This window comes from Haemorhous mexicanus, chromosome 20 (genome assembly GCF_027477595.1).
Source record: "Haemorhous mexicanus isolate bHaeMex1 chromosome 20, bHaeMex1.pri, whole genome shotgun sequence".
NCBI classification, from domain to species: Eukaryota; Metazoa; Chordata; class Aves; order Passeriformes; family Fringillidae; genus Haemorhous; species Haemorhous mexicanus.
In genome coordinates, this window is record NC_082360.1 from 5,705,105 (window position 1) to 5,732,839 (window position 27,735).

Here is a 27,735-nt window from a genome sequence, read left to right on the forward strand (position 1 = left end):
GGTCCCAGTGGGGGCGAGGCTGCGCCTCAGGGGCCGGGCGGTGTCTGAGGAGGGCGGTGGCACCGGGGGCGCGGCCAGGCCGGCGACGGGGCGGGGCCCGGGTAGCCTCCGCCATGTTTGCGGCGCCGCTGCGTTGTGCCCGCAGGTACCGGAGGGGCCGGGGGGGGCGGGTCCGGCCCTGGGTGCGCTCCCCGCCAGCGTTGCTGCGCCATCACCGCTGCGCCATCGCCGCGTCCTCGCCACTCCGCGAATCCTCCCCGCACCTCTCCCGGGCCCCCCGCGTCTTCGCTGCAGCTCCCGCGTCCCCTGAATTCTCCTGCAACACCCTGTACCCCATCTGCATTTCCTCTAGATTCTCCCTGCACCTTCCTGAATCCCTCATATAGCCTTTTCTCACCCGTACACTTCTGCCTTCCCCGACATCCTCCCCATATCCCTCTTCATCCCCCTGTATGCTCCCTAAATCCTCCTCTCACTACCGCAGCCCCTGCACGACTTTACATACTCTGTACCCCTGTTCTACACCCCTTTCCCATCTCCTGCATCCCCATACCCAAACCCCGCATTTACCCGGCGGCAGAGGAGTCTCCCTGCTCCTCTCCTGTCCCTCACTCCCCTCACGATAAAGAGTCTGTGTCCCCCCTGCCCATAGCCACCCCACGAGAGGGGATTTTCCTTTCTGAGGGGGTGTTATCCCTGCGGACACGCATGTCAAGTCCCACAGATGCTGCTCTTGCGTTTACAGCTCTTGAGTGTGCTCCCAAAGTGTGCTGGTGGGGGGCAGCTCTGGGAATGGCCTTGTCCCCACCATGGGTGGGGTTGTGGAAACTGGAGAACAGCCTCCTCTGAGCCTCCAGTGAGTGGGAAGGACTTGTAATGTCCTAGGGGGGATTGGGGTGGACTGAGCCCCAGCAGAGCTTCCTGGGGCTGAGACTGTTTCCCTTGGCATGGAGAGCGAGTAGTGGGGTCCTGGGGCACAGCAGGACCTGGGGTGGTGGTGCTGATGCTCTGGTCTGTCATGGCTCTGTCCAGAGGCTGAGCTTTGTTGTGGTGAGCAGGGAACCCCTGAGCCTGTTTGGTGTCACAGGCACACATTTCTAACGGGGATTGCAGCCATGGCCACGGTGGGGACACCCAGCCCCCCCAGCGTCCCTCGTCACACCAACCGCTTGATTAATGAAAGGTCCCCGTACCTCCTGCAGCATGCCCACAACCCCGTGGATTGGTAAGAGCAATGGGGAGCCTTTCCCCTTCCTCCTCCTCCTCCTCTCCTTGTGCCCGTGGGGCTGAGGGACTCTTGTCTTCCCCCACAGGTACCCTTGGGGTCAGGAAGCCTTTGATAAAGCAAAGACAGAAAACAAACTGATATTCCTGTCAGGTAACCAGAAACAAGGCATATTTCATGTCCCTGTGTGTTGGTCAGTAGATGATCAGATAAGCTGAGCTGCATCCTGTGATTAACCACATAGGTGTGGATGACCACCAAGAAGAGCGTACCATGTGCTGGAGTAGCTCTCTCTGAAAATGGGCTGCATGTAGGATCAGAGTCCTTGGCCAGCTTTTAGGATCAAGAGCTGGAGAGTTCAGGAGACTTTTCTCCTCCATCTCTTGTCCAGGGAGGCAGCAGCTCTTGCCCATAGCAAGGTCCCCATCTCTGAGTGTTCTCCCCATCATGTGTTTCCTGCTCCCTGCAGAGGACCATTCCTTACCCATCTGAGCTTGTTTGCAGTTGGCTACTCCACCTGCCACTGGTGCCATGTCATGGAGGAGGAGTCCTTCAAGAGCAAGGAAATTGGGGAGATCATGAATGAGCACTTCGTATGCATCAAAGTGGATCGTGAGGAGCGGCCAGATGTGGACAAAGTGTACATGACATTTGTGCAGGTGAGGGAGGCACAGGCAGGGCCCAGGAGGCTCTGACTGGTTCTCTCAGGGTGTTGTTCATTGTCATGTTCCTCAGGCAAGCAGAACCAGTATATGAGGTGGTCTGCATGGGTCTCAACGGTGGACAGAAGCACACATCTCTCTTTGAGTGAAGCTCTTGGATGTGCTGGAAGGGCACAGAGCAGGTGCCTCTTGCATGACCTTGGTGCACATGCGTTTTGTCTTTCAGGCCACCAGTGGTGGAGGTGGTTGGCCCATGAGTGTCTGGCTGACCCCAGACCTCAAGCCCTTTGCTGGAGGGACGTATTTCCCTCCTGAGGATGGAGTTCATCGTGTTGGTTTTCGGACTGTGCTGCTCCGGATCGCAGAGCAGGTGTGGGGCAGGAATGGTGTAGCAGACAGGGCTGAACCAAAGGGAGCACAGGGAAATTGGTCTGGGCTTGAAGGGTAACTGAGTTAGGAGATTCAGTTGTGAGGAAGAGTAGCCCAGAGAACCAGACAGAGCTTTGGCTTGGTTAGAAGTGGGTTTGAGCTGATTTGTGGAGGGTGATTGAGAACTGGAGGTGTGGTTCAGACTTGTGCAAGGCAAGAAGAACTATCTGTTTCCCCTTGCATCTTAGTGGAAGGAGAACAAAGATGCCCTGTTGGAGAGCAGCCAGCGGATTCTGGAAGCATTGCGACACACATCAGAGATTCGTGTGCAGGGCCAGGAGTCACCCCCACCAGCCGAAGAGGTGATGGACACCTGTTTCCAGCAGCTCTCCAGATCCTATGATGAGGACTATGGTGGATTTTCCAAATCCCCCAAGTTCCCCACCCCAGGTCAGTCTGGTCTCTTCTGCTGAGACCTGCTGTGAGGCAGACAGCAGCATGGGGGCAGAGCCCACCCCACAGCCTCCCGTTATCTCCCTGTGTTTCAGTGAATTTGAATTTCCTATTTACGTACTGGGCCCTGCACCAAACAACTCCAGAAGGTGCTCGGGCACTGCAGATGGCTCTGCACACCCTCAAGATGATGGCCCATGGGGGCATCCATGACCACATTGGTCAGGTAGGAGTACATCTTTGGGGGTAAGCCCCTTTCATGGCCAGGAGGTGTGAGGTTGAGATGTGAGGTAGAGATGTCTTCACATGGTCTCTGCAGGGATTTCACCGCTACTCCACCGACCAGCAGTGGCATGTTCCTCACTTTGAGAAGATGCTCTATGACCAGGGGCAGCTGGCAGCTATGTACAGCAGGGCCTTCCAGGTACAGGTTTGGCATCCCTCTGTGTGGCTCCCACTCCTGCAGGCTGCAAGGACTGGCCTGATTTGGGGAGCAGCTTCAAGGCCTGTTCCTCAAGATACTCCCCATCCCATGGGCATGGAGCAATCCAACGCTCCCCTTCATCTCCTGTTGTTTATCCAGAAGTGCTGCACAGACCTGTGACAGTGTAGCCCCGGGGCTTTGAGCATAATGGGGGAAGAAACAGCCTGTGAGGTGGTTTTTGCAAGTCAGCAGACAATGCTGCTGCCTCTGACCTTGGTGTAACTCCAGCGTTACTCTCCACTGCCCTTTGTAGATATGCAGTACTCACTGAGGGTAAACTTCTGGTGAAGGTCTTACTCTGAATCCATCCCTCATTTAAAATCCTTGGACTTTCAAATGCTCCTTTGCCAACTCTTCAAATTGAAATCTCTCACCGTATCTTGCTGTGTCTCTTGCCCCCTCCCACCCATGTAACACTGTTATCCTGTGTCTCACACAGATCTCTGGTGATGAATTCTTTGCTGATGTTGTCCGAGACATTCTACTCTATGTCTCGCGTGACCTGAGCGACCAGGTAGGCTCTTCTCTGAGCTGACCCAAAAGGACCTACTTACCCTGCCCTGGGATGTGGCTTGGGGCTGTTTTTCCCTTTTTTCCGTCCCAGCTGAGCTCAGTCTGGAGCACTACTGAGGCTCATTAGCCAGACTGCCAGCCCTGCAGTGATGGGGAGCTGGCTGAAAGTGCTGTCCTGGAGCTGGAGGATCTCTCTGTTGCACTTTTCCCAGGCAGGAGGTTTCTATAGTGCAGAAGATGCAGATTCCTACCCGACCACCACATCTAGAGAGAAGCGAGAAGGAGCTTTCTGTGTGTGGACAGCCCAGGAGCTCCAGGCTCTCCTCCCTGACCCTGTTGAGGGGGCCACAGAGGGGACAACCTTGGGAGATGTCTTCATGCACCACTATGGAGTGGAAGAGGCTGGCAACGTGGACCCCATGAAGGTGAGGGAGAGCAAAGACTTGCCTAGTGTCAGGAGCACTGATGAGAGACCTGCATCCATAGGCATGGAGGGATGGCAGAGCAGCCCCAAAACACTCAGAGTCCAACACGTCCCCAGTCTGATGGCATTCTTAGAATGTGTCTCCCTCTCCCTTCAGGACCCCCATCAGGAGCTGAAGGGAAAGAACGTCCTCATTGCCCGCTGCCCCCTGGAGCTGACGGCAGCTCAATTCAGGCTGGAGCCAGGCCGGCTGAGTGCCCTGCTGCAGGAATGCCAGCAGAGACTGTCTTCAGCCCGGGCACAGCGGCCACGGCCACACCTGGACACCAAGATGCTGGCTGCATGGAATGGTGAGGGGTGGCTCTGCTCTGAGGACACATGCCTTGGCTGGACACCCATCAGGGCATGGTAGCAACAGGTCCTACTGGGACTGAGAAGCTCCCACAGAGGCACTGGGTAGGCTGTGACTAGGACCTGTGATCAGGGGCTGTGTGGAAGCAGCCCCACACCTGCAAGCCTTGGGAGCATCGGGATACTGCTCTGGCTTTATTTCCTTCCCCAGCTGCCAGCAGAGAGCAGCAGAACTCTTTCCTTGGCTCAGTCCAGCTCCTCTGGCTGAGCGGTGGGGAAGGGGTCTGAGTTTGGGACCCAGGACCCTGGTGGCCACAGGGCCCATCCCTACTGCTGCATGGGTGTGGGATGACAGCACTGTGTCTGTCTGGGGGTCCTGCCTCAGGAATCACTGCAGGACCCCTGGCTCTGTTCCCAGCAGTAAATTCCTGAGTGTTTGGGTCTGGAGCTGGCATGGGCTGGAGTTATCCTGCAAACTGGAATAGTCTTGAGCCCTGTATCTGCCCACAAGTGAGGGCTCAGCTCTTGCTGGCCTTACAGTAGTCTTCCTGTCTTTTTGATGACAGTGAATGACTTCATTAGTGATTGGAACTGAACAGAAGAGCTAAGATCTGACATCAGGGAGGATGAGCTTCACGTTGAGCCTCCTTCAGAGGACTGACAGTGACACTCTCGCAGGTTCCATGTACTCCCCCTGACCTGTCCTGCTGTCTCTGCCTCTGCAGGGCTGATGATCTCAGGCTTTGCCCAGGCTGGGGCTACCCTGGCTGAGCCGGGATATGTGAGCAGGGCTGCACAGGCAGCTGCCTTCCTGAGGACACACCTTTTCGACCCCGACAGTGGGAGGCTGCTGCGGAGCTGCTACCAGGGCAAGCACAACTCAGTGGAGCAGAGGTTAGTATCAGAGACTCCACAGACTTGACTGGCCACCTGCAGGTGCTGCTCAGACCCCCAGCAGTCCCTCTCCTCTCTTCCAGGCAGGACTGAACTGGGAGGGAGGGAGGCTGTTTGTTTTGTATAGAGCTTCGGTGCAGTTTAGGAAGGATTAGTGTCCCCTGTCCAGTGAGGAAGAATTGAAGTCAAAACCTTTCCTATTCCTCATCTTTCATAGTGGCAAGTGTCTTCCCCTACCTTCTCCTCCTGTACAGAACCCTGGGGCTGAGTTGTGTGATGGCCACAGCCATTGCTTTGCTTGATGGCATCTCCTTGGGTATCAGAGACCAGTAAGCAGGGCTTTGCTGGGTTGGAGAACATTTCTAACCTGCTCAGTTTAGAGATTCTGATTTTCTTTCCCTGTCTGCCTCTTACAGTGCTGTGCCCATCCAGGGCTTCCTGGAGGACTATGTCTTTGTCATCCAGGCACTTTTTGACCTGTATGAAGCCTCGCTGGAGCAGGGCTGGCTGGAGTGGGCCCTTCATCTCCAGCACATGCAAGACAAGCTCTTCTGGGACCCTAAAGGCTTTGCTTATTTCTCCACTGAGGGCAGCGATCCCTCTCTGCTCCTGCGTCTCAAGGATGGTGAGCTCAGGGACCTGGAAATGTGTTCCATGGATTGTGATGTGGGAGGATGGGGCTGATGGCAGGTGGTGGTGAGGCACTGGGCTGATGGCAAATGTTGTCCTTTGCAGACCAAGATGGAGCAGAACCCACCCCTAACTCTGTTGCTGTCACAAACCTGCTCCGAGCAGCATGTTACTCTGGTAATACGGACTGGGTGGAAAAAGCTGGCAAGATCTTGGCTGCCTTCTCAGAGAGGCTGCAGAAGATCCCAATAACCCTCCCAGAGATGGTCCGGGCCACTGCTGTCTTCCATCGCACCCTCAAACAGGTATGGGCTGGGGCTCATTGTCCCCTGCAGGACCTGCTGTAGGAAGTGTGGCTGCCAATGGCATGGGTGCAGTCACAGCTCTGTTTTCTCTCTCCTTCCATCCACTCTCCCCCTGGATAGGTCGTCATCTGTGGGGACCCCCAAGGAGAAGACACCAGAGAGATGCTGGATTGCGTCCATTCTGTCTTCAGCCCAAACAAGGTAGAGGTGCTCCCTGCCTGCCAGCCCTTCCCTGGTCTCTGTTGCCTTCACTGCTGGTGTTTCATCCTTTCTCTCAGTGCAGCTGTTGCACCCATCCTCCTCTGTTCTGCCTCTCTTCTGGGAAGCATCCTGTCCTTTTCATTCCTAAGCATAGGCAACAGGGCCATAGCTGAGCCCTGCAGCCCTCTCCCTGCACAGAGCATGGCAGCTCAGCCCAGAAGTGGCTGCAGCAGTGGTTGTTATTGCTGCTGACTCTTTACGCTGCTCTCAGTATAAAGCCCAGTGCATTCCCAAGGGGAAACCTTTCATTTCGGTGTGAATGTGTCATGCCTAGTGCCTCTGTAACCCCAGCTAGGATGAACTGGGGAGGGCTGAGCCATCAGCACAGAATCCTCTGCTCTGTACTCTTGTTAGCTCAGCCCACAGGGGTGTCACCCCTAACCCTCTGCCCAGTGATGTTTAATGTCAGCATTGGGGGAGGAGGGGCACATTCCAGGGACACGAGTGGGGCACACAGCTCTCTGTCCTTCCTCTGCCATCACCCATCCAGCAGTGCTCTTGTTCCATGCAGGTCCCTATTTTGTGTGTGAGGCCTCTATTCCCACACTCGTCCTCTGTCCCTTTGAAGGATTACACTGGGTGACCCAGTTTGCAGGAACAGGAGCCCAGCACCATTGCTAATAACCCTCTGCCCACAGCTGTTCAGCCCTTGGTCCTCTGAGCCCACACCGGCAGTTTTGGAGTCTTGAGCAGAACAAATAGCACAGCCATGTCCTCTTCTTCCTTGCAGTCTGGCTCCCTCCTGCAAAGCTGGTAACAAGCCTGGCTGGTGGGGATGCTCCTTCCCCAGAGGAGGATCTTTCTCCTTCAAGCTTTTGCAATCCTTGGGGAAGGGAGAAGATGAGGGCTGGGTATTCTGGATGGATATTTCCATGGGGAAGTGAAGCAATGGCCATGCCTGCCAGGGCTGCTTGCAGGGGACCTATGCTTTGAGGGGCATGTGAGATGAGAGGCTGGCAGCTGGCAGGGTGAGAGTCTATCTTTGTTTGCCATTTGTGTGTTCCTCATGTTGCGATGATGGGATGGAGCCAAAGCTGTTTCAGCTTGGCTTTGTTTCCTGGAAGAAAAATTGTGGCAGGAGGGAAAAGCTCTCCTCCAGAGGAGCATAGCCCTTTGGACCTGTATCTCCCCTTCCCCAAGCATGAGTGTGCAGAAGTGGTAGGAGCATAATCTCTGGCAGTAGCAATGGCTCCTCCCCTTGCAGAGGTGATGGGAGGAAGAGGGGAGAATCCCTCTTCTCAGAGAGTTGCACTACCTTAGGGAGCAGCCCACTGCCTCCCAACAGCCATCCCTCTTTCCATGCTGCATCACACAGACAGGAGCATGCTCCTGTTCCCACCTGCCTCCATCCCCCTCCAGCTGCTCCTCAGATCTCCTTCCCTGCCTCAGGAAGCTGCCCTAAGCAGAGCAGCCCTGGGTCACCTGCTCCAGGAACATGGCTGATTTGGGAATTGCCTTTGCCAAGGAGTTGGGGGAACATCCCTGTTCCACTGTGTCCCCATTCCCTTTGTGCCAGCAGGGTGCTGGGGCCAGGCTTGTGTGCAGGAACACAATTAATTAGGTTGTTCCAGTAATTAATTCCTTACAAACCTCGCCCTGAAATCCTTGCTGTAACAAGATGCTAATGATAAAATTGCATTGAGGTTGTGATTTTAAATGGACCCTGGGTCTGGAGTAGCCCTTTGCTGCAGGCAGCTCTTTGGGGATGCAAGTAGGGGTGATGCTGATAGCTGTTCCTGTGGGTGTCCTGGTGCTGGGAGCAGAGAGGGTTGGTTCCCTGCTCTGGGGCTGGATCCCAGCTGCTGGTATAGATCCCTGCTCTGTTAATGGTCTTTAGGGTAATTATGAAGGATCCCATTATCTCCTTGGCTGCAGAGCCCTCTCCTGCCGCTCGCCTTCATCCTGGCCCTGTGAGAGAACCTTGGGGAGCTTGTGAGAAAAATGAATAATGAATTTCAGATTGGACATGAATTGGTAATTAATCACTCCTGGAATTAATTCCAGACAAAGGCGAAGGGGGAGGAGATTGGGGGGAGCAGGAGGCAGGCAGGGAGACAGGCTGAGCCAGAGCTGGGTCAAGCAGATGTGGGGTGATGGCAAATAGGACAGGACTGCAGCAGCCACTATCCAGGGCAGGGACTTGGGGATGTGGTGCCCCCCTGGGGACACAAGGGTGTGAGCAGCCCCTGCCAGGCGTGAGTGAGGCTGTGTGGGTGTCTCTGGATGTCAGTGCTGGGTATTCTGCTGCCTCTGGTGTAGAGGATGCTGCGTGCCAGGTGAGCAGTGCCATGCTGGGAGATGTGTGTGCTGTGAGAGGCAGCATTTGGTGTCAGCATCCCTTGGTGGCATTGGCATGAGTAGTAGGGACATGTGAGTGTTTCCATGCTCAGCAGACACATGCAGGGCTTGGATTGGGGCAGGCAATGGAGAGCTGTATGCTCCAGCAGCAGGATGTTCCCTCTGTGCCTTGGGAAGAGAAAGCCTTTTGCTCACCCTTTGCATCTCTGTCGGCATGAGGCTCGCTGCCAGCTCCTGGCCTTTCTCCTGATTAGCCTGTAAGCCCTGAGGCTTTAACAAACATTTTCCCTTTCAGAAAAGCTAATTATCCTGGCAGCCCAGTCATCACCTCTGGCTGATGCTGCTGTGTCTGCTGGGAGATCCCCTGACCCACTGTTCATTGCTGCCTGAGTTTTTCTGGGAAGCGTGGGTAGGGCAGGAGGAACTGGTCTGCAGGTCGAATGGGGCAATGCTGTAGCTGTTTCTGGGGCTGTTCTTTGGCTGGGTAGGTGTCCCCAAGGAGCTGGCTAGACTGGGATGTGGCAGTCCCTGTGCTTCATCCTGGCTGCCAAGTGTCTGGTATGTTTAAGCTGCCACATCTCCATCATGCTTTTTCTTGCGCTGGCATTATAGGGATGTGACCACTGTGGGACCCTGGCAGAGGGCTGGAGTGGATCTCTTCAGCTCCCCATCCCTTCCCCATTTTGAGAGAGTGTGTGGGGGGACACTGCCAGCCCTCAGCATGTCAGTGGGGCAGGAAGGACCAGCTGGCTGGCGCTGCCTGTGCTCTCTGGCTCTTACAGCTCCTTCTCTGGGCAGGTGCTGATGGTCGCAGATGGAGACAGCGCTGGGTTCCTCTACCGCCAGCTGCCTTTCCTTGCATCCCTGGAGAGGAAGGAAGGGAAAGCCACTGCCTATGTCTGCAGCAACTTCACCTGCTCCCTGCCTGTCACCTCTTCCCAGGAGCTGCGTGGGATGCTCAGCCCATGAGCCCCTCATTCCTGCTGCCTATGGGAAGGCAAGAGTGGGACAGACTGGCACAGGAACATGGGAGAACCCCATAATAGAGACAACCTGAGCACTATCCCAGATGGTTCCTAGCAGTGCAGTGGGGTTGTGCCCTTCCGCACCTGCAGCAGGTCAGGGTCTGCTTGCACTGTTGTTTCAACAGTGTCTCAGCACAACTGACTGTGGTCCTGAGTCCTGTTTTTGGTATGTCCAGGAGACAGCCATGGAGGAGCATCTCCTGCCTCTGTATTCATGCTTGCTTCTCACCTCTTCTTGCTGAGGAAAAGGAAACCAAATTAAATATAAATCCCAGTGTTAATGGAGAAACCAGATGGGAAAACTGTTAGGGTTCCTATAGCAACCCGTGGTAACACTGTCAAAAGCACCTGGATGACTTAGGAGTCAAGCACTCTTAAAAGTGTTACTGGCTACAACAGCTGTGGTATTTTTCCATTACAGAGGAGTTTGTAACATACATTAACTGAATATATAGTGCATGAAAAAAAACTGCTGATTACAGCTGATGTAAAGTTTATTCTTTTTTTCCTCCCCCTCCTTCCCTCCTTGTCCTCCCTGCTTCCAAATGGGTGAGTACCAGGTTTTCAGCATCTCTCTAACACCCTGGGCTCCCCCAGCACAGTACCTCACACCCCAGCTGGCTGGGTGCTGTCATCTGGCAGCAAAGTGGCCCTGCCCACTGGCTTTCTAGTGGATTGTGCCAGGATTTGGGAGTAACTAGCCAGGAGAAATGCCTTTGAAGTCAAATTGGAATTTTGCACTTCATCTGAGTGGAGGGGTTTTGTTTTCTCTCCTCTCTTGGTTTTAAAAGCCTGAAGTGTTTCTGGAAATCCAGCTGAAAATTGCTGGTTTGGCAGATGTCCGCCTACTTTCTTCTGGGTTTTTTTGCCGTCTTTTTTTTTTTTTTTAATTTGACATCTCTGCTGTGGGGATTGATTTGACACCCATCCTCAGAAGTGCTCAGAGTGAGTTGGTTTGTGTCTGCCGGGAGAGCATCCTCGGAGAGCAGAGCTGGTGCTGAGTGCCTGTGGAGAAGCCCACATAGACACCACAATGGCAGTAGTCCCCGAGGTGGCACAGGGCTAGGGTGACATTTTGGTACTCACTAGCCCCTTGTGGCACTGTGCTTTCCTCCCATATTGTGTTGCTTGTTGGTGTCTCTGTGAGCAGCCCCCAGGCAGAGCTGTGCTGTGAACCTCTGTCAGGATGAATTGGCTTCACCTCTCAGTAAAACAAAACAAAACAAAGAATGAGAAGTTCTTGGTGATGAATAACTGTTGTTGTGGCACCTCTGTCCTCCCAGTGCCTTTGCCTTGCTGCTGTCCCTGGGTGCTGGTGGCTATGTCCTATGCTTTCCACACTCTCCCTGTCCCTGGAGCCACCCCTGGCCTTTATGGCCTTAGCAGGGGTTCTACTTCTTGCTTGTGTTCTACTGCAGCTCCCCTTCTGGACCCCTTGGTACCCCTTGGCCAGGCTCAGTGCTGGGGCACGTGGGGGTGCTGCTCCTCATTGGTGGCTACAGTGGTTAAACCCTCCCAGTGGTGATTCCTGTCCTTTCCTGTCATTAGCCTTCTGAGTTCATGGCAAATGCTGTTTTGCTGCAAGGGTTTTTTGCTGGGCAGTTACCAGGAGACAGGGCTGGTGGGTGCTGCCCAGCCTACCCAGGCCCTCAGGAGGATGATGGTGTGGGATCTCTGGGCTCGGGGTCCTGTGCCACTTCCCAGTGTCTATTTTCCTGATCCCTTCCCGCATTCCCTTTACAGATGTAGAGGCTTTCTCCACCAGTGCCGAGGCTCAGGGTGGCTGGAGGCAGCATCCTGTGCTTCCCTGCTCTTCTCCAGCTGCAGAGCTGTCAAAAAAGCTCTCCAAAAACCCATCAGATGACTGATGTGCTGGTTTTTCCCCACAAACACTTGGGTTTGCCATCGGGCTGCTGCAGATGGCACAGGGAGACTTTGTCCTGCCCAGGGTTCTGGGCTCACCTGGGAGCCCCAGCAGCCATGGATGGGGAGAAACAGGTTTTCCCTTGGCATCTTTTTTATATAAACACCCACTTTAACATTTGAAACTTACACTGGGGGATGTGCAGGGCACCCCATTGCTCAGACCACCAAGGCAGATGGGAGGCCTGACATGACACCCACAATGTCCCTTTGGGGGGTCCGGGACACATGGGGTATGGGGGAGGCAGCATTAGCAGCCACCCTTGCTGCACTAATGAGGCCTTCCCTCTAATTAATATTCCCTGGAAAACCCAGCACTAGTTCTGGATCTCTCAGCTTTTATCTCCTGTGGCATTGAAGTGACATCAATGGGAGATGGGCTTTGAAAGCTGTTTGTTGTGGGGGATGTTGCATCTGTGGGAGAAGGGGAACAGAGAAGGGTGTCCTAAGCCTGGATCCTGCTCCAGTGTCAATATCCCCCTCTGAAACATACGTGGGGGTGCAATTTGCAATGCCTTTGAGAATGTACATTGGACAAAATAATGAGGTTTCCTAAGCTGAGCACACGGTTAATTCATACATGAGCACCCGCATCTGGCACAGCTGAGCACCCCGTTGCCACACACCTGGGTAGCCAAGTAGCACCTGAGCACTGATCTGCTTATGCCTGAGTGGGCAATTAACTCCTGCATGAGGGTTATTTTGGGCATGAACAGGCAGGTTTTGGTAGCTGGGGGCTGCTGCAGGAGGAGGTTTGGAAGTGCCTTTCAGTGGTTGCTGTGAGAGCGGTTGAAAGGATTCATAATGCCCCAAAATATCAGGGGAACCTTTGACAGGCAGGTGCAGGGGGGCAGGAGGTGTGGGGCTGGTATGAGTCTCTCCAAAGCCAATCCTGTACTGTTGAGCCCAGTTACTCCAGTATTCACCCAGAGAGAATTTGCAGCCAGCAAGCTGCCATGGTGAATTCCCTGAGTTCCAGCTTCCTCTCCTGGGTATTTTGGGGTGCTTGCTGCAGTCCCCTTGCAGCAGGATGTGGGTGGGGGTACATGTTGGGTTGCACCAACCCTCTTCTGGCATCCCATGGAGCATCTGCGGGCAGAGGGGGCTGGGGGGCTCAGCAGCTCCTACTACCCTTCCCTGCCTCAGCACTTGCTCTGTGCAGATGTTCACACCATCCATCTCCAAGTAATTCCAATGTTCCTGACAAGTGAATTTGCAGCTGAGGCTGGCTGACACTTGCTCAAAACATGCTTTTTTCTTTTTAAATTGACCCCCTGTGCAGATTGGTGCCATGGACCAAGTGGACACAGCCAGGCTGTGCTGTGGGGACTCTGTGGGGGTGTCCCCTGTGGCTCAGCTGCTGCTTTAGTTTCCCCTCCCACAAAAGTGTGTCCTGGCCATTTCTGTCCAAACCCTACACCACCTCTGCATGGCCCTGGAGCATGTGCCCTGCCTGGCTACTCCCAGAACCCCTGTGTGCTCCAGAGCTATGCAGAGGAACTCGCAGCTCTCCCCAGGCTGGCTGCCTTTGCAGGTGCACTGGCCAAGGTAGTCTGGGGACTATCATCCCCATGTAATGCTCAGCTGCTCTGAACAGGCTCTGCACCCACAGGCCAGTGCTTAGAACCAGTTTACCACTTGGAAATCTCCCATTCCTGGCTGGCAGCTGCAGCAATCCCACCCATTTCTCAAGGGACTGCCAACCTTGGCCACATCTGGGAAGGCAGGGAGGGGTGGGGAGGGATGGCTGAAGGCCCTGTGGCATAGCAGGAGGCCATCAGCACCAATTAAGGGTTATGCAATGGACACTTGGCCTTTGCAGGCCAGGGCAGGGGTGCATGTGGCCATTAATCCTCCTTTATTATAGTTTTGGTATTTACTGACTGTGGTAACTGTTGCATTAAATCAAAAATAAATGTTTATTTTGGAGTCTTTACAAAAGGGCACAGGAGGATGTCCAGGGAGGAAGGTGCAGGTTTGTGGGTACCTGGGTGGGAGGGGGTTTTGGGTATGTACAAAGGAATGAGGACTGCAGTGGAGGGATGGCCTTGCCATCAGTGTGGGGATATCCACAGGTCCTGTGCCAGCCTGTCAGTCCAGGTGAGCTGACTGTGGCATCTCCACTGACTTTGGCACTTTGTGAGCTGCTAAATTAGAGGCAAGAGATGCTGAGGGTTCCCAGGGAGCCTGGGCTGCTAATCAGAGGGGAAAAGGCTCTGCTCTCCATCCAATTTTTATCCAAGACTCCAGCAGGGCTGAGGCTGCTCATCTCCCCATGGCTGGGTGGAATTTGGAGTTAACTCCTTATGTGCTGCAGCCTGGCAGGAGCAAGTAGCAATATTTCATGGTATCACCTGAGACTGAAACCCACAGGAATTCTGAGGCTTGGGGAAATGCAAAGCTGGAAGGCAATGCCTGGATTTTTGGGCCAAATCTCCTGCTGGAATAGCAGCTCCCAGCCATAGTTTCTGCAGCATGGATGTGCTGAGACAACTTCCTTGGTGCCTCTGGGCTGATGCCTGCTGGCTTGTTTGGGGTTTTTACCCACGGAGGAGAAACCTGAATGTGTCTGTGTGACCCAGCACTCTCCTCCCCGTCCCTGACACCCATGAATCTGGGACAGGCAGAGCTGGGCTCGCTGCAATTATCCATGGATTAACAGCAGCTAATTTAGTTTGAATCACAGAAGCTAAACTGGATCGATACGGGGTGAAGAGTATAAAGGAGAAATCGATAGGTGTGCAGAAATCGGGCTGCACATCCCTGTGGCATGACGCTTTTGGGGCTGGGGAAGTGCTGCTGCCTGAGTGATGTGGGGCTGTGAGGAAGCGCTGGGGACTTGGGGACGGGAGGCAGGCGGTCCCTAGGGCGATGCAGGCGAGCACGGCAGAACTGCGACTCAGCACAAGGCTTTCATCGGGTTTGTGCAGCTCAGCAGAGCGGAGGCCGCCGTGACAGGCCGAGCTGCGGCTCTGCGGGATGCGAGGCGCGGCTGTGACAGCCGCCCCCGCCGGGGCCGCTGCCGGCGCGCCCGCCCCCACTCTCCGGGGGACGTCACGGCCGCCGGGAAACTGGTTTGATGCTCAACCACAATTTGGATACGAGCTGGCTTGGCCCGTCTGCAAGGAGTGCACCAACGACGTATTCTCACAGCAGGATGGAAACTGGGGATGTCCCAGTGACCCTCTGGGGTTTCCGTGCTCCCATGGCTGCCAGTGAGGGCTTGGTCTGTCTCCCTCGTTTTGCCTCCTGGCCTGGCAGTAGGGCATGAGGCAGGGTCCTTTTTCATAGCTGACAGCCCATGAATATTTATATCAGCCTATTAAAAATGGCCACTGCATCCCAAATTAGTCACGGGGCCCTGGATAGAGGCAGGGTGCTGGGTGCAGTGGCACTGATGTCAGTCCAGCTCTGTGGTCAGATGACAGTGGCATGGCCTCTCGGCTGGGATGGGATGGAGCAAGGGATCCCTGTCCCTATGGAGCTGCATGAGCAGCTCTCAGGTCGTGCCTTTGGACCAGACCCTGCTCTCTCGTGTGACCCTCTCGTCCCTCCTGGGAGCCTGCTCAGGGTGCTAACAGCACCCAGATTTCTACCCCTCTTGGCTCCTATTCCTCACCATCTTGTGCTTTAAAACTCATAATTTAGTGGCTGTAAATGAGGTCTCCATCAACTGCTGAGGGCTGTGGGAGCTGCTACCCTCACCACATGCTGGGGATGTGCTGCCTCTGGGATGCAGCCAGAACAGGTGTGTTTACCTCCCAGAAAAGAAAGGAAATCCATGTTTTGGTGAACAAATAGAAATTAAAAGAAATTAAAAAGATGGAGATAAAGTTATTTCCCATCTCCTAAGGGGTTGGCAGGGATAATAAAGAGAAGAACCTATTTTAGAAGGAGTCTACAAAGACAGAAGTGCTGGAGAGGTCCTGGCTGTAGTGTGAAGCTGCAGCCTGAGCATCAGTGGAGCAAACCCATGAGGATGGGATGTACCCTGGCAAGAACAGGTGTCCCCATAGAGTTTGGAAACCCTTCAGCCCATGGGCAGGCTTGGCCAGGGGCTAAACTCTGGCCAGGGAAAGGTTCCTGCTTTGCTTTCCATGGCCAGTGCTGGCAAGGAGCTCAGAGAGGGCCCATTCTGGAGGCAGGATGAGGAGGAGGAGAAGCCTGTGCTGGGAGCAGGCAGGAAGAGGCAGTGAGGCAGAGCAAAAGGAGACAAGAGGCAAAATTAGGAGACAATTAGGCTGGAAACACACCCCGGGGAAGGAAAGCACTGAGCATGGCTGGGTTAACCACGGTCAGTGCAGGGCAGAGGTTCAGTGTCACCATCTCTGTGACTGCAGTGCTTTGGCAGAGCCCCCAGAGGGGAGTGGGATGGAGGGGACTGCAAGGGCCTGGTGTCCTTTGAGCCCTGCAGATCTGAGAATCACAGGGAAAAAAGCCCTCGAGGAAGGTGCTGTTCTCTTTCCACCCCACCTCCTGATCCTCCTGTCTGCCATGCTGCTCTGGGCTCCCCCATCACATGCTAATGAAGGTCCTGGATACTGCCACTAATGAAGGGCCTTGGCTTTGATCACCACCACAGATCCTTCCCCTTTTTCTGGATGAGATCCTTGTGGCACTAATGAAGTCCCTAAATCCCTTGTATCTCCCAGGACAGCCAAGGGGAAGGGCTGCAGTGCAGTGGGCGTCCTGCTGCCCCCCCAGAGGAGTGTAGCACCCAGGCTCCTCCTGAACCCTATCTCCATGCAACACGGTAGGATGCTTCTGCTGGATACTCTTACAAGGCCACCAAAGGGGAATCCCAGCAGCCTGGGAACTTTGGCAGGGTCAGGGAGAAAATGCCTGTCTGGGTTGAGAGCATGCCTTTCTGCCTGTGTGCTCTGTCCACCCACAGCAATATCCCTGTGGATATTGCTTAGAGGCTCTGCTTGATCCCAGCAGCAGCCACTTAAAACACAGTCCATGAAAACCTCTCCAGTGATGATGAGCATCTCCCAGAACAAATTACAGAATTAACCCCAAAGGCCTTTCAGCCCCTAATTTTCCATCCCTGACCATGTCCTTAGCTTGGCTTTGATAAGCCAAGGGATAGAAAATCCCAGCATTTCCATAACACAGCACCAATGCAGCCTTTGGCTCTTGGTACATATTTTTCCTTAACATCTGTCTTTTCTTTTTACTGTGGTTTTTATTACCAGGCACAGTCAGATTTAAGAAAACATAGCTGAGGCACAGGGAGCTCAGGAGTTATGGTGCATTGGGAGGGGGAAGTCTGGTGCTGTTTCAGGTGAATGCATGAGCTGATTAGCAGAGAAATGGGATCCATCCTGCTTCCCTGAGGGTCTCCCTCAGGATGCCTTAGGGCAAAAATCAGCCCTGCAGAGGAAACACGTTGCTGTGTTGTTGCTTGCTGGCTGGGATGGAAGTGTCTTGAGGGGGCTGTCCTCCTCTCAAAGTTGTCCCCCTTGTTCCCCCAAGCTGTGCACTGGGGAGCTCAGGCTGTTCCCCTTCATTTGTTGTCATTTATCTAAAATTTACAGTGGGATTTAGTTATATTCTAATTGAGTTTCATGTGTCACAGCACACATGAAACTATTTCTACATTCTTAGAATATAGACAGACTATATTCTGTCTCAAACAGAAAATAAAATAATTAACAACCTCCACTGGTAATAAAGATTCAGATTTGCCGCATTCTGGTTCACAGTACATGAATATTCTGCACTGCACTCCGCAGGCATTAACTTCATTCAGATTTCTCCCTGGTTATGCAATATAACAGTAATGACAGATAGAAGCCAGAGCTTAAAAAAATTATAATCAAAACCAAAAACAACAAAACAGTTTGATGTCATTAGCTCCCCTCTGTTGGTTAGAGGAGCATTAATATGTTCCCTTTCATTGCTGGCTCCTCTGTGCCTGCAAATGCTCTGTGTCTGCTCACACTATTATGGGCAGGAACTGGGGCAAGAGAAGGGCAGAACTGGGGCAGCTCCAGGGTTGGGAGAGATCTGGTCCTGGAGGGCCAGGACCCAGCTGGGCTGAAATAAAGCCAGGATCGTGTCTCCGCTGTGCTGCTGCTTGAGTGGGGATGTGGACTAAAGCATCACTGGTCCATGCTGGGGCCAGGTCAGGGCTGTCACAGCTGGACACTCAGGTGGTGAAATGGGTCAGGCCCATGGTGGAGGGAAGCCCTGGGTGATTTTTGGATGGTAGCTGGTCCCCATGAGGGAGAGCTGTGTCTATCCTAAGCAAAGAGGACCTGTGGTACTGTGGGAAGGCAGATCTTAGGGAAGGTCTTGGGACTTGCTGAGGGTGACTGAGTGCTGTAGCCAGGTCTGGTGTGTGGGGGCTTGCCCAGGGCTGTGCTGGGGGAGATGAAGCCACTTGAGACACAGTTGTGTCCAGGCTTTCCACTGCAACAATTCTCAGGAGGCAGAGACAGGCTTTGATCCTGTTGATGTCCTGTGCTTTGCTGTGGGGCTGCTGGGAGGTTGGTGTGGGGCACCTGCTAGTCCCTTGCCCCATCCCTGGGTGGTGTGAAGACTTGGGCTGTTCCTTGGAGAGCTCCCGTGGGAAAGGCTGAGGCTGTGTTGCCTTGGAATCTCCAAGCCCACTCGTTACCCCAGGAAAAGGGAGGATGCGGGAATGTACTGGTCTGGTACCGGCATGCAGAGCATGAGCAGTGGCATGGGGCTGGTGCTGGACTGCCCTGGTGGTGTGGAGCTTCTCAGCACCCCATTCCGTGTGTTACCTGCACCCCAGAGGGCAGCTGGATCTCCACCAGCTCTGCGCTTCTGCCACGCTGACAGCCCTGCCCCACCCATGAGAATCTCGTGTTGTCCCTGTTGGCTCTGTCCGTGGGCACTCACGAAGGGCTGGGCAGCCCCAAAGCAGGCTCTCCCCCTCACACGGTTAACCCCAGCGGCAAAGCTGCCGTGTTGCCCCTGGATTCTCAAAGGCAATGATAATTCATGCCAGGGGGAGGCCACACACAGGCGGTGTGACCCAGCTAAAACGTGTGGAACTGGCTAAAAGCACCCCGTGTGCCAGCAGCACCTCCCCACTGGCACGGCGAGGAGCCGGCACAGAAGAGGGACCGCGCGGAGCTGCAGGCACGTGGCTTGCTCCCGGGGCTTGCCGGGGTCACCCTGCTGCTCTGCCACCTCTCACACCGCATCCCTCGCTTCCTGCATGTCCCCATGCCTGGCGTGGCTTTGGGACATTGCCTATGTTGCCTGGGTTCCCGTGCATCCTGAAGATGCTGTGAGCTGCTAAAAATTCGAAGTGCTCTTTTAATTATGTGCCATGAAGAAAGCAGCCTTGATTTTGAAAGGAAGCTAATGATGGAACCAACAGGATATTTTCAGTAGCAGAAGCCCAGACTCCATCGCAATGTATCTTTAAAAGGGAAAAATTTCAGGTTTGCCTATGAAATAGTAACTAATAACTTACAAACAATGACATCACCATACACATTGCTGCTGGGGAAGTGAGGTGATTTAGAGATGCCTTGACGATGTGAAGCGAGAGCATCTGCTCTCCGCTGGAAGGTGGAGGAAGATCTCCTCACCAACATTAAATTTAAATGAGCCAGTCCTCACTTCCATGCTTCTGCAGTGCTCAGCTCCTGCAAAAGTGTGGCTGGGGAGCACAGGCTTCAGTGGGGGTTCAACATGCCAGTTCTCCATGCCTGGCTTTCTAAGAGTGTCAAAATGAGACTTTTCTATCCAGGAAGGCTCCCCGGGTCTGTATGGATACATTGCAAGGTGGGATTTGGTCTTTACTTGCCCCAGCACTTTGTTCAGCATCTTGTCCCAGCAGAGCTACCCATGCCCCATCTCCCACAGGAGAGTGAAGAGAAGGACCCTGATGTCCCCATAGGTGAGACAGAGAAGTCCAAGTGCTCTTGGTGATGTAGAAGTTGCTTTAGGGTGAAGTGAGACCAGAATGAGCCCACCCCAGCATATTGCAGTACCCCCACAGCCCAACCTGGGCACCTGTGTCTGCAGCCACTCAGGTGCACTGCCCTCCATCAGCCATCCCCACTGCGAGCTGCAGGCTGGCTTTGTCATGTTCCACATTATTTTTAATTATATTTTATTTTAAAGGGCTATTAATTACAAAGATTTCCCAGTAGAGGCCTTCGATGAAAAAAAAATATCAGAAGGAAAGGAGTAAAAAAACCCCTGCTTTTTGCATCAATTCTTACAGGTGAACTGGAATTTGAATAAAATTGACAGGGGTTAAGCAGGGAAGGAGCAAAGTTTGGGGTATCTAAGGATCAGTGGCACTCGGGGTGCCTCCAGTTCACAGCCAAGATCATTTGTAGGTACAGAACCCCCTCCCTGGAGGAAAGACCTGCCATCACAGCCATCCCAGGTGTTCCAGCCTGCAGCTGCCAGCTTGGGGCAGCACTTACTGGGATGAGATGTTCAGTGGGGTGGAGGGCACTAGCTCCTGCTCACAATCCAGCACCCTGCTGGCTTGGCCCAGGGGTACCTGGCTCTCGACCTCCACAGATGCCAGGTTAAAGCCCCACTATCCCTTTTGCCCTGACCCCTCTCCTCCTGGCTCCCCTAGGGTCAGGTTTCTCCTGTCAGGTACCCCTGTTCTAGTTATTCTCTGCTCCTCAGAGAAAGAGAGATTTGTTCCATGTCAGTCAGTCACTGCTATCAGTGCCACATGCTCATTTAATATTCATTTATTTTAAAGCCATTTGGGTCATTTTGTCCCCAGCTGGAGAGGGAAGCTACTGTTTTAGGACGGGGGAAGAGGTGTGGGGGGTGTGGTGCTCACCTGACCTGCCACCCAGAGCTGGAAGTTAGGGGACAGAGTTGGCCTCTTTGGGGAGGGATGTGACCCCCTTCCCCATAGCAGCACAGCCCTAGCACGGGGGTTTCATGATTTTGACCTACAAGGGCTGATGCCTTGGAGTGGCTACCTAGAACAGAGGCTAGACAAGATTAAGAGTATAAGAGTAGGTATTTAGTAAAGACCTTCAATAGGTACACCTTGGGCAGTCAGAAACCTCTGGGGCTACACTCAGGATGGATGATGGTCATGAGTTTTTCAGGCAATTATTAGTTCAGTCCATTTACATATCAGGGGTTAATCCTCCAATTACAGCTTTGGGTAATGAAGTCATATTCCCCCAGTTGCTCTTCCACCCCAAACTCACTTTTGTTTATACTTTTCTGGGCCTGAGGCAGTAGGGTGTGCTTGAGTTTCAGGCCTAGAGGAATTGTTTTGTCTGACCAAAATGTGAAGACAGTAACTAACACTCTATATGGAGTTTAGAACTATACACTAAAGCAGTACAAGATTTGAAAAATATAAAAGCTAAAATCCTAAGGCATCAGGGCTTAGCTATTCTATGGTGGGAGAGGTGACAGGAAACAACCTTTACTAGAGAAAATTTTGAGGTTTTTTTTTTTTTTAAATATGGGCCAAGATCTGTTTTTCTTGTGCCTGTCCACCAACTCTAAAAACACTAACCTCTCCCTTCTCTCTCCCCCTCCCATGTCCGTCTTTTCTCAATTAGCAATTTGCTCAATTGCTCAGCAGATGCCACCACAGCTTCACCTCCTGCCTCTTCCTCACCAGACCCGGGGGCAGGAGGGGTTTGGTGAAGCTCTGGGTTGGAGGTGTTCTCTGGCTGGAGCTCCTGAGCACTCAGGTAAGAGCTCAAGCAGAATTATTGTGCTGAGACCTCTAGCTCTTGTGCCAGTCGAGAGGGGTTGGTGATGCCCTTGGGTGCCTCTGGCTGCTATGGAATCTTTGATGGAGACAAGGGGCTTTTCTTGTGCTTGGAGCAGCTGTGAGGGAAGGGCAGTGACTTCTGGGTGTGCTGCTGTTGTTTAGAAGGTTTCTTTTCTTGCCAACCTGCACATGCTGAGTGAGATCTTAGTGTCCTGATCCCTGCTGAGCCCAAGGCTGAGCTCCACAATCAATTCCCTTGCCTGACTCTCAGGTGTTCCCCTGCCTCTGCCCTTCCCCTTGCCTGACTCTCAGTTCTTTTCTCTTTTTGGCACCTTATACTCTTCCTTTCTGAGGCCATTCTTATCTCTGGGGATGCCTTCCTGAGCCCCCTGGGGTGCTGGAAGTGCTTTTATCAGTGCTGGGGCCAAGACAGGTGGTCTCTTGGCAGGTGCTCACTGGCATCCCGGTGCTCAGCAGAGCTGGCAGCAGCAGAGCTTGGGGATCCAGGGCCTGGCAATAAGCATCTAGTTTCCCTCCTGTCTCTTCCTGTCAGAAAGATTTGAAGATTCAATTAGAGGGGGAGTTGCTGATAGCAGCAGGGATGGTGCACTGCTCATGCCCTGTGCTCCTGCTTAGTGGGAACTCAATGAAAGTCAAAGAACTTGGGACAAAAAAGCAAGAAATGCAGATCTGAGGGGGTTGAGGGATGGTTTAGAGCACAAGTTTTATGAGGAGCAGCTGAGGGAGCTGGGGGTGTTTATGCTAGAGAAAAGGAGGCTGAAGCAGGACCTTATCACTCTCTACAACTGGAAGGAGGTCATAGCCAGGTGGGGGTTGGTCCCTGCTCCTGGGTAGCAGCAAGAGGGTAAGAGGAAATGGCCACAAGTTGTGTCAAGGGAGGTTTAGGGTGGATATTAGGAAAAGTCTCTTCACTGAAAGAAAGGGTGGTCAGGCATTGGAACAGGCTGCCCAGGAAACTGGTGAAATCATCATCCCTGGAGGGATTTAAAAGCTATGTGCATGTGATGCTTTCTTAGGCTCATACTGTTTCATGGTGGGCTTGGCCATGCTGAATTAGTGATTGGACTTGCTGACCCTAGAGGGCTTTTCTAGTCTAAAATGCTCTATAACTCTATGGTTGGAGGCTTGGAGTGTGATCTGACCCCTGGCACTGCATAATGGTGCCCAGTCAGGAGAGGGACCTGAGGCAGTACCAGGCTGGCATGTGGAAGACCTGGTTCACAGCATGTGCTCATTGGGGTGAGCCTGGGTGTCAGGGCAGGGCTTGCTCCTCCAAAACTTCATCCCTCAGAGCTGGGTTACCAGAGCAGCACTGAGGGCAAGCCAGAAGCTGGGCTGAGGCTCCATGACCAGGGGGAGAGCAAGGTAGAACCTCTCTAGGGCACTGGACAGGGACCTGCCTTGATCTTTGCTGGATTCAGCAGAGTTTATTTTCCTTCTGGAGGGACAGAGCCATGGTAAATGTGAGAGGATATTTAACAGGGACAATATCCAGTGCAGTGCTGGGTTCTTGTGTGCTGTCTGGGGGAAGGGGTGGGGGGGGCCAGTCTGGTTTTGTGCCTTATGATGGTCAGAGCCAGGATGTAGCCACTAAAACACCCAATCTGCCCAGACAGAATAGCCTTGAAAGGGTACTTCCCTCTCCTCTTCATGTTTTTTGGAGGTAATAGAGATTGTGAAGGGAAATGTAAATTTTTTAAGACTGGCAGGGGCAGAGAGATTTTTATTATAAATTATGTTCTGAGCCCCAGAGCTGAAACATGGGCTCGGCTCAGCTCCTTGCTCTCAGGAGAATGAGCCACATCAGTGCTACAGCCTCAAGCAGCCCTCGCATACAAAGCAGTTCCCAAAACTCGGGCCATGCTCGGGCATGGATTGATTGCGTACCAAGAAGTCAAGGTGCAAAAATTGATCATGTAGGAAAGTGCTGGTCATCTGGCAACAATAAGCATTCCCCAGCCTAAATTGTTAAATCCTCCATGCACACCAAGTGGATTGTGCTGGTCACGGACGTCCCCTTGCACATTTGCATGGTGGTGCTTTATGCCATAGTATATGTTCCCTCCAACTACTTGTCTGGCACTTCACTTAATAAAGAGAGATACAATAAACCCATTCATTAAAGAGGAAAAAAAAAAAAGAAAGACGAAGCCCTGCTTATGGCTTCTAGCAGTTGGTTTCATTAAGTTTCTCCCAAAACCTCCATGGTGGTTCCTGGTGCCAGTACTCGGCCCCTGGGGTTTGGGGATGCAGGATGCAGCACCAGACTGGGATAACCATGGCATTGATGGGATAACTGGGAAGAGCATGAAAGTGTCTGGATGATGACAGAGGGAATTAGCAAAAGGACCTCTTGGGGGAAATCAGATATTTGGATGGAATTATGAGGAGTTAAGGTGCTAGTTCGTACTGTTTGGAATGTGGGGCTGGTATGTTGCTCCTCCCAGATCCTCCACTGCTGTCTATAGGGGGGAAAGTATTCTTTGAGCTGTAGGTACTGAGGATAGGAGCATCCCAGCAGGGCTGTGTCAGACTGGGACTGGGAGGAGCAGCCATGTCACTGGAAGAGGGAGGGCAGGGAAGCAGGATGTGTGTGAGGCTGGGTTTGGTGGGTGTCTCTGCTGTAGCTGTGTCAGCTCAGATAGTGTGAATGATGTTTCTCAGGGGGTCAATTCACTGACAGGGCAGCCAGGAGCCCATTTGCACAGCAAGGACTCTGATCCCACAGAACTGGTTGTCACTGGTGGGGTGGGGGAGCAGGGACAGAGCAGAATTGCTGCTCTCAAAGTGCTCTTCCACAGCACTTGAGTCTGTGAATTGGTTGTGGGAGGCCTGCTCTGCCCCCAGACTGTGACATCCAAACGAAATGTGTGTTTTCCATCCGGTTCCAAGGCATCAGAAGAGCTTTGGACCTTGTTGTGATTAATCACTCAGCCCTGAGCTAGATACTGTATGGGTTCCATCTATAGCTCCCAGAACTGATAGAAATATTTTCCTGCCTTATTAAAATCACCCACAGCTACTGCAGCTGTGTGTCAACAGCAAAACAAATAGAGACTGGTTCCCATCGGGTTGGAGCCTCTCTGCTGAGGCTGTCTTCAATCCTCTTCCTGCCAAAGTGGTTACAGATGGAGGCTTTCCCTTTTGCAGCTCAGAGTAGCTCCTGTATGGCTGATTCCAAATCCCATTACCATGCTGGGGCCAGAGCCATTTTTGGTGAGCATTAACTTAGCTAAATCTCCCACTTGACGTGAAATGTTGCTCACAATGCTTTTCCTAGAAGGACTGCTAAGGAAGAGAATGCAGGGCTGTGCTCCCCCCCAATATGTGGAAGAGCAGAGCAAGAGGGCTGTGCTGGAATGAAACCGGGGATGCTTCTTCTTCCTCTTCCTCCTCAGGTGTCCCTGTCAGGGGTCTGCTGGGTAATTTGGGGCTCATCACAACTGCTGTTGAGGGCATAACTGATGTTGCAGTGCATGAGTCCCCTTCCTCTTGCCCCTTCAAAACCACCACAGCCCTAAAATTCCTGCCACTATTTTAGCTGTCCCTGGCTCATCCCTTCTCTCCTGTGCTATCTTTGGTCTAATTAGAAGGCCAGGACTGTGCATATGAGGTGACTGTGACCTCGTTAGTTCCTTATGCTGTATTGAAATTTCTACTAATTTACATCCCAAATCCCTAAATGCGCAGCTCTGATCTCTGGGGTCACTTCTTGCTGCCTTCCATCCTTCTCATCAAGACTCTGGGCTTGAGCTCTGTTCCCTGTCCCTGACAGATTACTCCGCTTCTGTCTGGAAGCTGAGCCCCCCTCAAACAAACCCCATTGTTTGAGGAAGACTAATTCCTGGTCTAGCCTGTGCACAAGGGAGGGGCTCCCTGGGGAGATGCTGTGGGCTGGAGCAGCTCTGGGAAGGACTCCCACCCTGAGACAGGGGCGGGCAAATGAACATCCTGGCTGGGCTGTGCCAGGCTCTGGGTTCTCGTCCCTCCGAGATCCACAACCAAGATCATTCTTCCCCTAGCAAGAACATCTTTTTAGTTTAGTATTAGCTTGTGCCAGACTCCTGTTAGGCTGGTGGTGCAGGCTTGATTCTTCTTGAGTGCTTCTCTTTAAATATGGGCTTGACAGACTGTATATCCTCTTCCTTTTTTCCTGTCCTAGTTGAAGGGAGAATGCTATTGGAGATGGGAAGGTTTGCATCGTCTCTCCTGTGTGATGCTGGATCCCTTTATAGGGCAGGTATCTTCTAAAGCAAAATGCTTTCAATTCTCATGGTAAGCATAATTCTTGAAAATGTATGCAATAAACAAAACAAGCCAAATGTAATTAAAATGAAGACAGCATATAATCTGGTAACCCACTTAGAGGCTCAAAGCTTCAGCTTTAAAAAATGTTTGCTCCAAATCCATTTAAATAAACAGAACGACATACAAAGGCTCTCTGTACATTATTGGGATACAAAGAGAATCGGATCAAAAGCAGCTGTGACCAGGCTGTACATATGTAGCGAGGAAATTGCTTGATCTAAGACTGCACCTTGTACATGCAAATGTGTTTGTGGACCTTCCCAGGAATTGCATTTGTACCACAGCCGAGCTGTTGGGCCATGCTCTGCCAGGGAGCAAGGGCTGGTACATGCCCCACTGTGGGAGGGTTGGCTGGGGGCTCAGGGAGCTCTTGGTGTGCTCATGTGCTTTGGCAGTGGCAGGGAGAAGCCAAAGACAGCCAAGCTCTGCCCCTTCTGTGCACACACTGCATCCAGAGGGGGGAATCGCTCAGAAACCTGTAGAAAAAATGGGAGTCCCAGTCCTTAGCACCTGTGTCATGGGCTCTCCACTCACCTGGTGTCACACATGCCATGTGCTGTCACACCAGTGTCCCTTTGGGCTTGCAGGAGGGTCTCCTGGCCCTACACAGAGGGCTGTGGGATTTGAATCTCCTCTGCCTGGACACTGTCGCTCACAGCTCTGCAGCAGAGCCTGGCTGGCCTTGAAGCTTTGCCAATAGAAATGTGATTTGTCTCGAGTTGGACAGCACAGGCTGTGAATCCAAGATCAAGTGTGCTCCCAGGCCAGCAGGATTTGGCCAAGAGAAAGCATTTTGGGGCAGACAGGAGCATCTGCCTGTTGTTCTTGCAGGTGTTTTTGGACTAGCTGGAGCTCTTGGGAAGGACATGCTCATATTTATTAAAATACTCAGGAGCAGCTACTGGGGAAGAATGAGAAAGTTGTTTCTAAAGTGGAAAAAAAATCTAAGCATTTAAAAGCATGGTCCTGGCTCAGCCTGGGGATGTCAAAATGCCGGGTGGTGGCAGAAAATCCTTTACTGGGGTCCCGCTGGAGGAAGGTCTGACTCGGCAGTGGCCGGGAGTGCCCAGCGGGCCGTGCCCCTCGTTCGGGGCCGTGTGTCCCCCGCCTGTCCCCCGGGGCGCTGGCGGCGCGATCCCCCGTCGTCGGGGCCGGCTCCTGCCGCTGCCGGGACTCGCACCGGCAGAGGGAGCTCCGGCCGCGTCCTCCGAGCAGGGGGGACCGGGGGGACCGGCTGCTCCCATGGTTGGCGGATGACGGGTCCCCCTCCCCTCCTCGTGGCTGAGCCTCTCTGCGAGCTACTGGCCGGGATCGTGTACCCGGGGGTAACCGGCTCGGGACGGGGTGACCACTCTCGAGTAGCCGGTGACTGGGAAGGGGGGAAGACCGGGCCGTGACCCACATGCACCGAGCCCAGTATCACGGTCTCCCAGTAGCACGGTCTCCGCTCTTAGGCGGCGAGAAACGGGCAGGAGCAACCCCTGGGGACCCGCAGCAGGGCGAGGATCTCCTGCAAGGCTCAGGCAGCCCTCGGGAAGCTCCATATCGGCTCCCGCAGTCCTCTTGGCACTTTGGCCCTGCCGGCCTTGCTCTCCTGGCGCTCTTCTCTCCCGCAGGAGAGACCGAGCGGGGCGGTCTATTCCCGCCGCATCTCTCCCTCTTGCCTCCCCCCGGCTCCCCCTCTCCCAGTGCTGCAATGTCCCACCGGGGGTTGCCTCCGCCTAACGCGGCGTGCGGCTTTCTTGCTCTTCCCTGCCCCCAGCGCTCGGCGCTTCGTCTCCCCGTTGTCCCCCCGCACCCCCGCCAGGGCAGGGGCTGCCCGGCCCCGGTGGCCGGGCGGGTGCGCCCCGTCCAGCCCAGCCGAAGACCGCGCTGCCCGTCCAGCT

The 27,735-nt window shown here is 53.5% G+C and overlaps 1 protein-coding gene across 9 annotated transcripts; it reads left to right on the plus strand.

Annotated features, from left to right (window-relative positions):
• Window positions 1-38: 38 nt before the first annotated feature.
• Window positions 39-25,901, plus strand: SPATA20 (spermatogenesis associated 20). 9 transcript variants are annotated; one of them, XM_059864327.1, is made up of 16 exons: window positions 39-145; window positions 1,033-1,225; window positions 1,314-1,378; window positions 1,730-1,884; window positions 2,114-2,257; window positions 2,505-2,706; window positions 2,805-2,935; window positions 3,029-3,133; window positions 3,633-3,707; window positions 3,919-4,131; window positions 4,288-4,480; window positions 5,207-5,375; window positions 5,792-6,000; window positions 6,111-6,310; window positions 6,431-6,511; window positions 9,668-13,737. In XM_059864327.1, exons 2-16 carry the CDS (start codon window positions 1,116-1,118, stop codon window positions 9,836-9,838), a joined length of 2,223 nt encoding a protein of 740 aa, XP_059720310.1. In that variant the 5' UTR covers window positions 39-145; window positions 1,033-1,115; the 3' UTR covers window positions 9,839-13,737. The 9 variants fall into 9 exon arrangements, with proteins under 9 accessions (XP_059720310.1, XP_059720308.1, XP_059720313.1 ...); XM_059864325.1 differs by having other exon boundaries at window positions 65-145; window positions 1,088-1,225; XM_059864328.1 differs by having other exon boundaries at window positions 98-145; window positions 1,059-1,225.
• Window positions 25,902-27,735: the final 1,834 nt, after the last annotated feature.

Excerpts from the sequence above, each read along its gene's own strand:
- SPATA20 (XM_059864324.1), top strand. The coding sequence starts at position 810 with ATGGGTGGGGTTGTGGAAACTGGAGAACAGCCTCCTCTGAGCCTCCA. Across the intron at positions 857-1,087 it reads CAGCCTCCTCTGAGCCTCCA|GCACACATTTCTAACGGGGA; the intron begins GTGAGTGGGAAG and ends TTGGTGTCACAG. Across the intron at positions 3,134-3,632 it reads TGTACAGCAGGGCCTTCCAG|ATCTCTGGTGATGAATTCTT; the intron begins GTACAGGTTTGG and ends TGTCTCACACAG.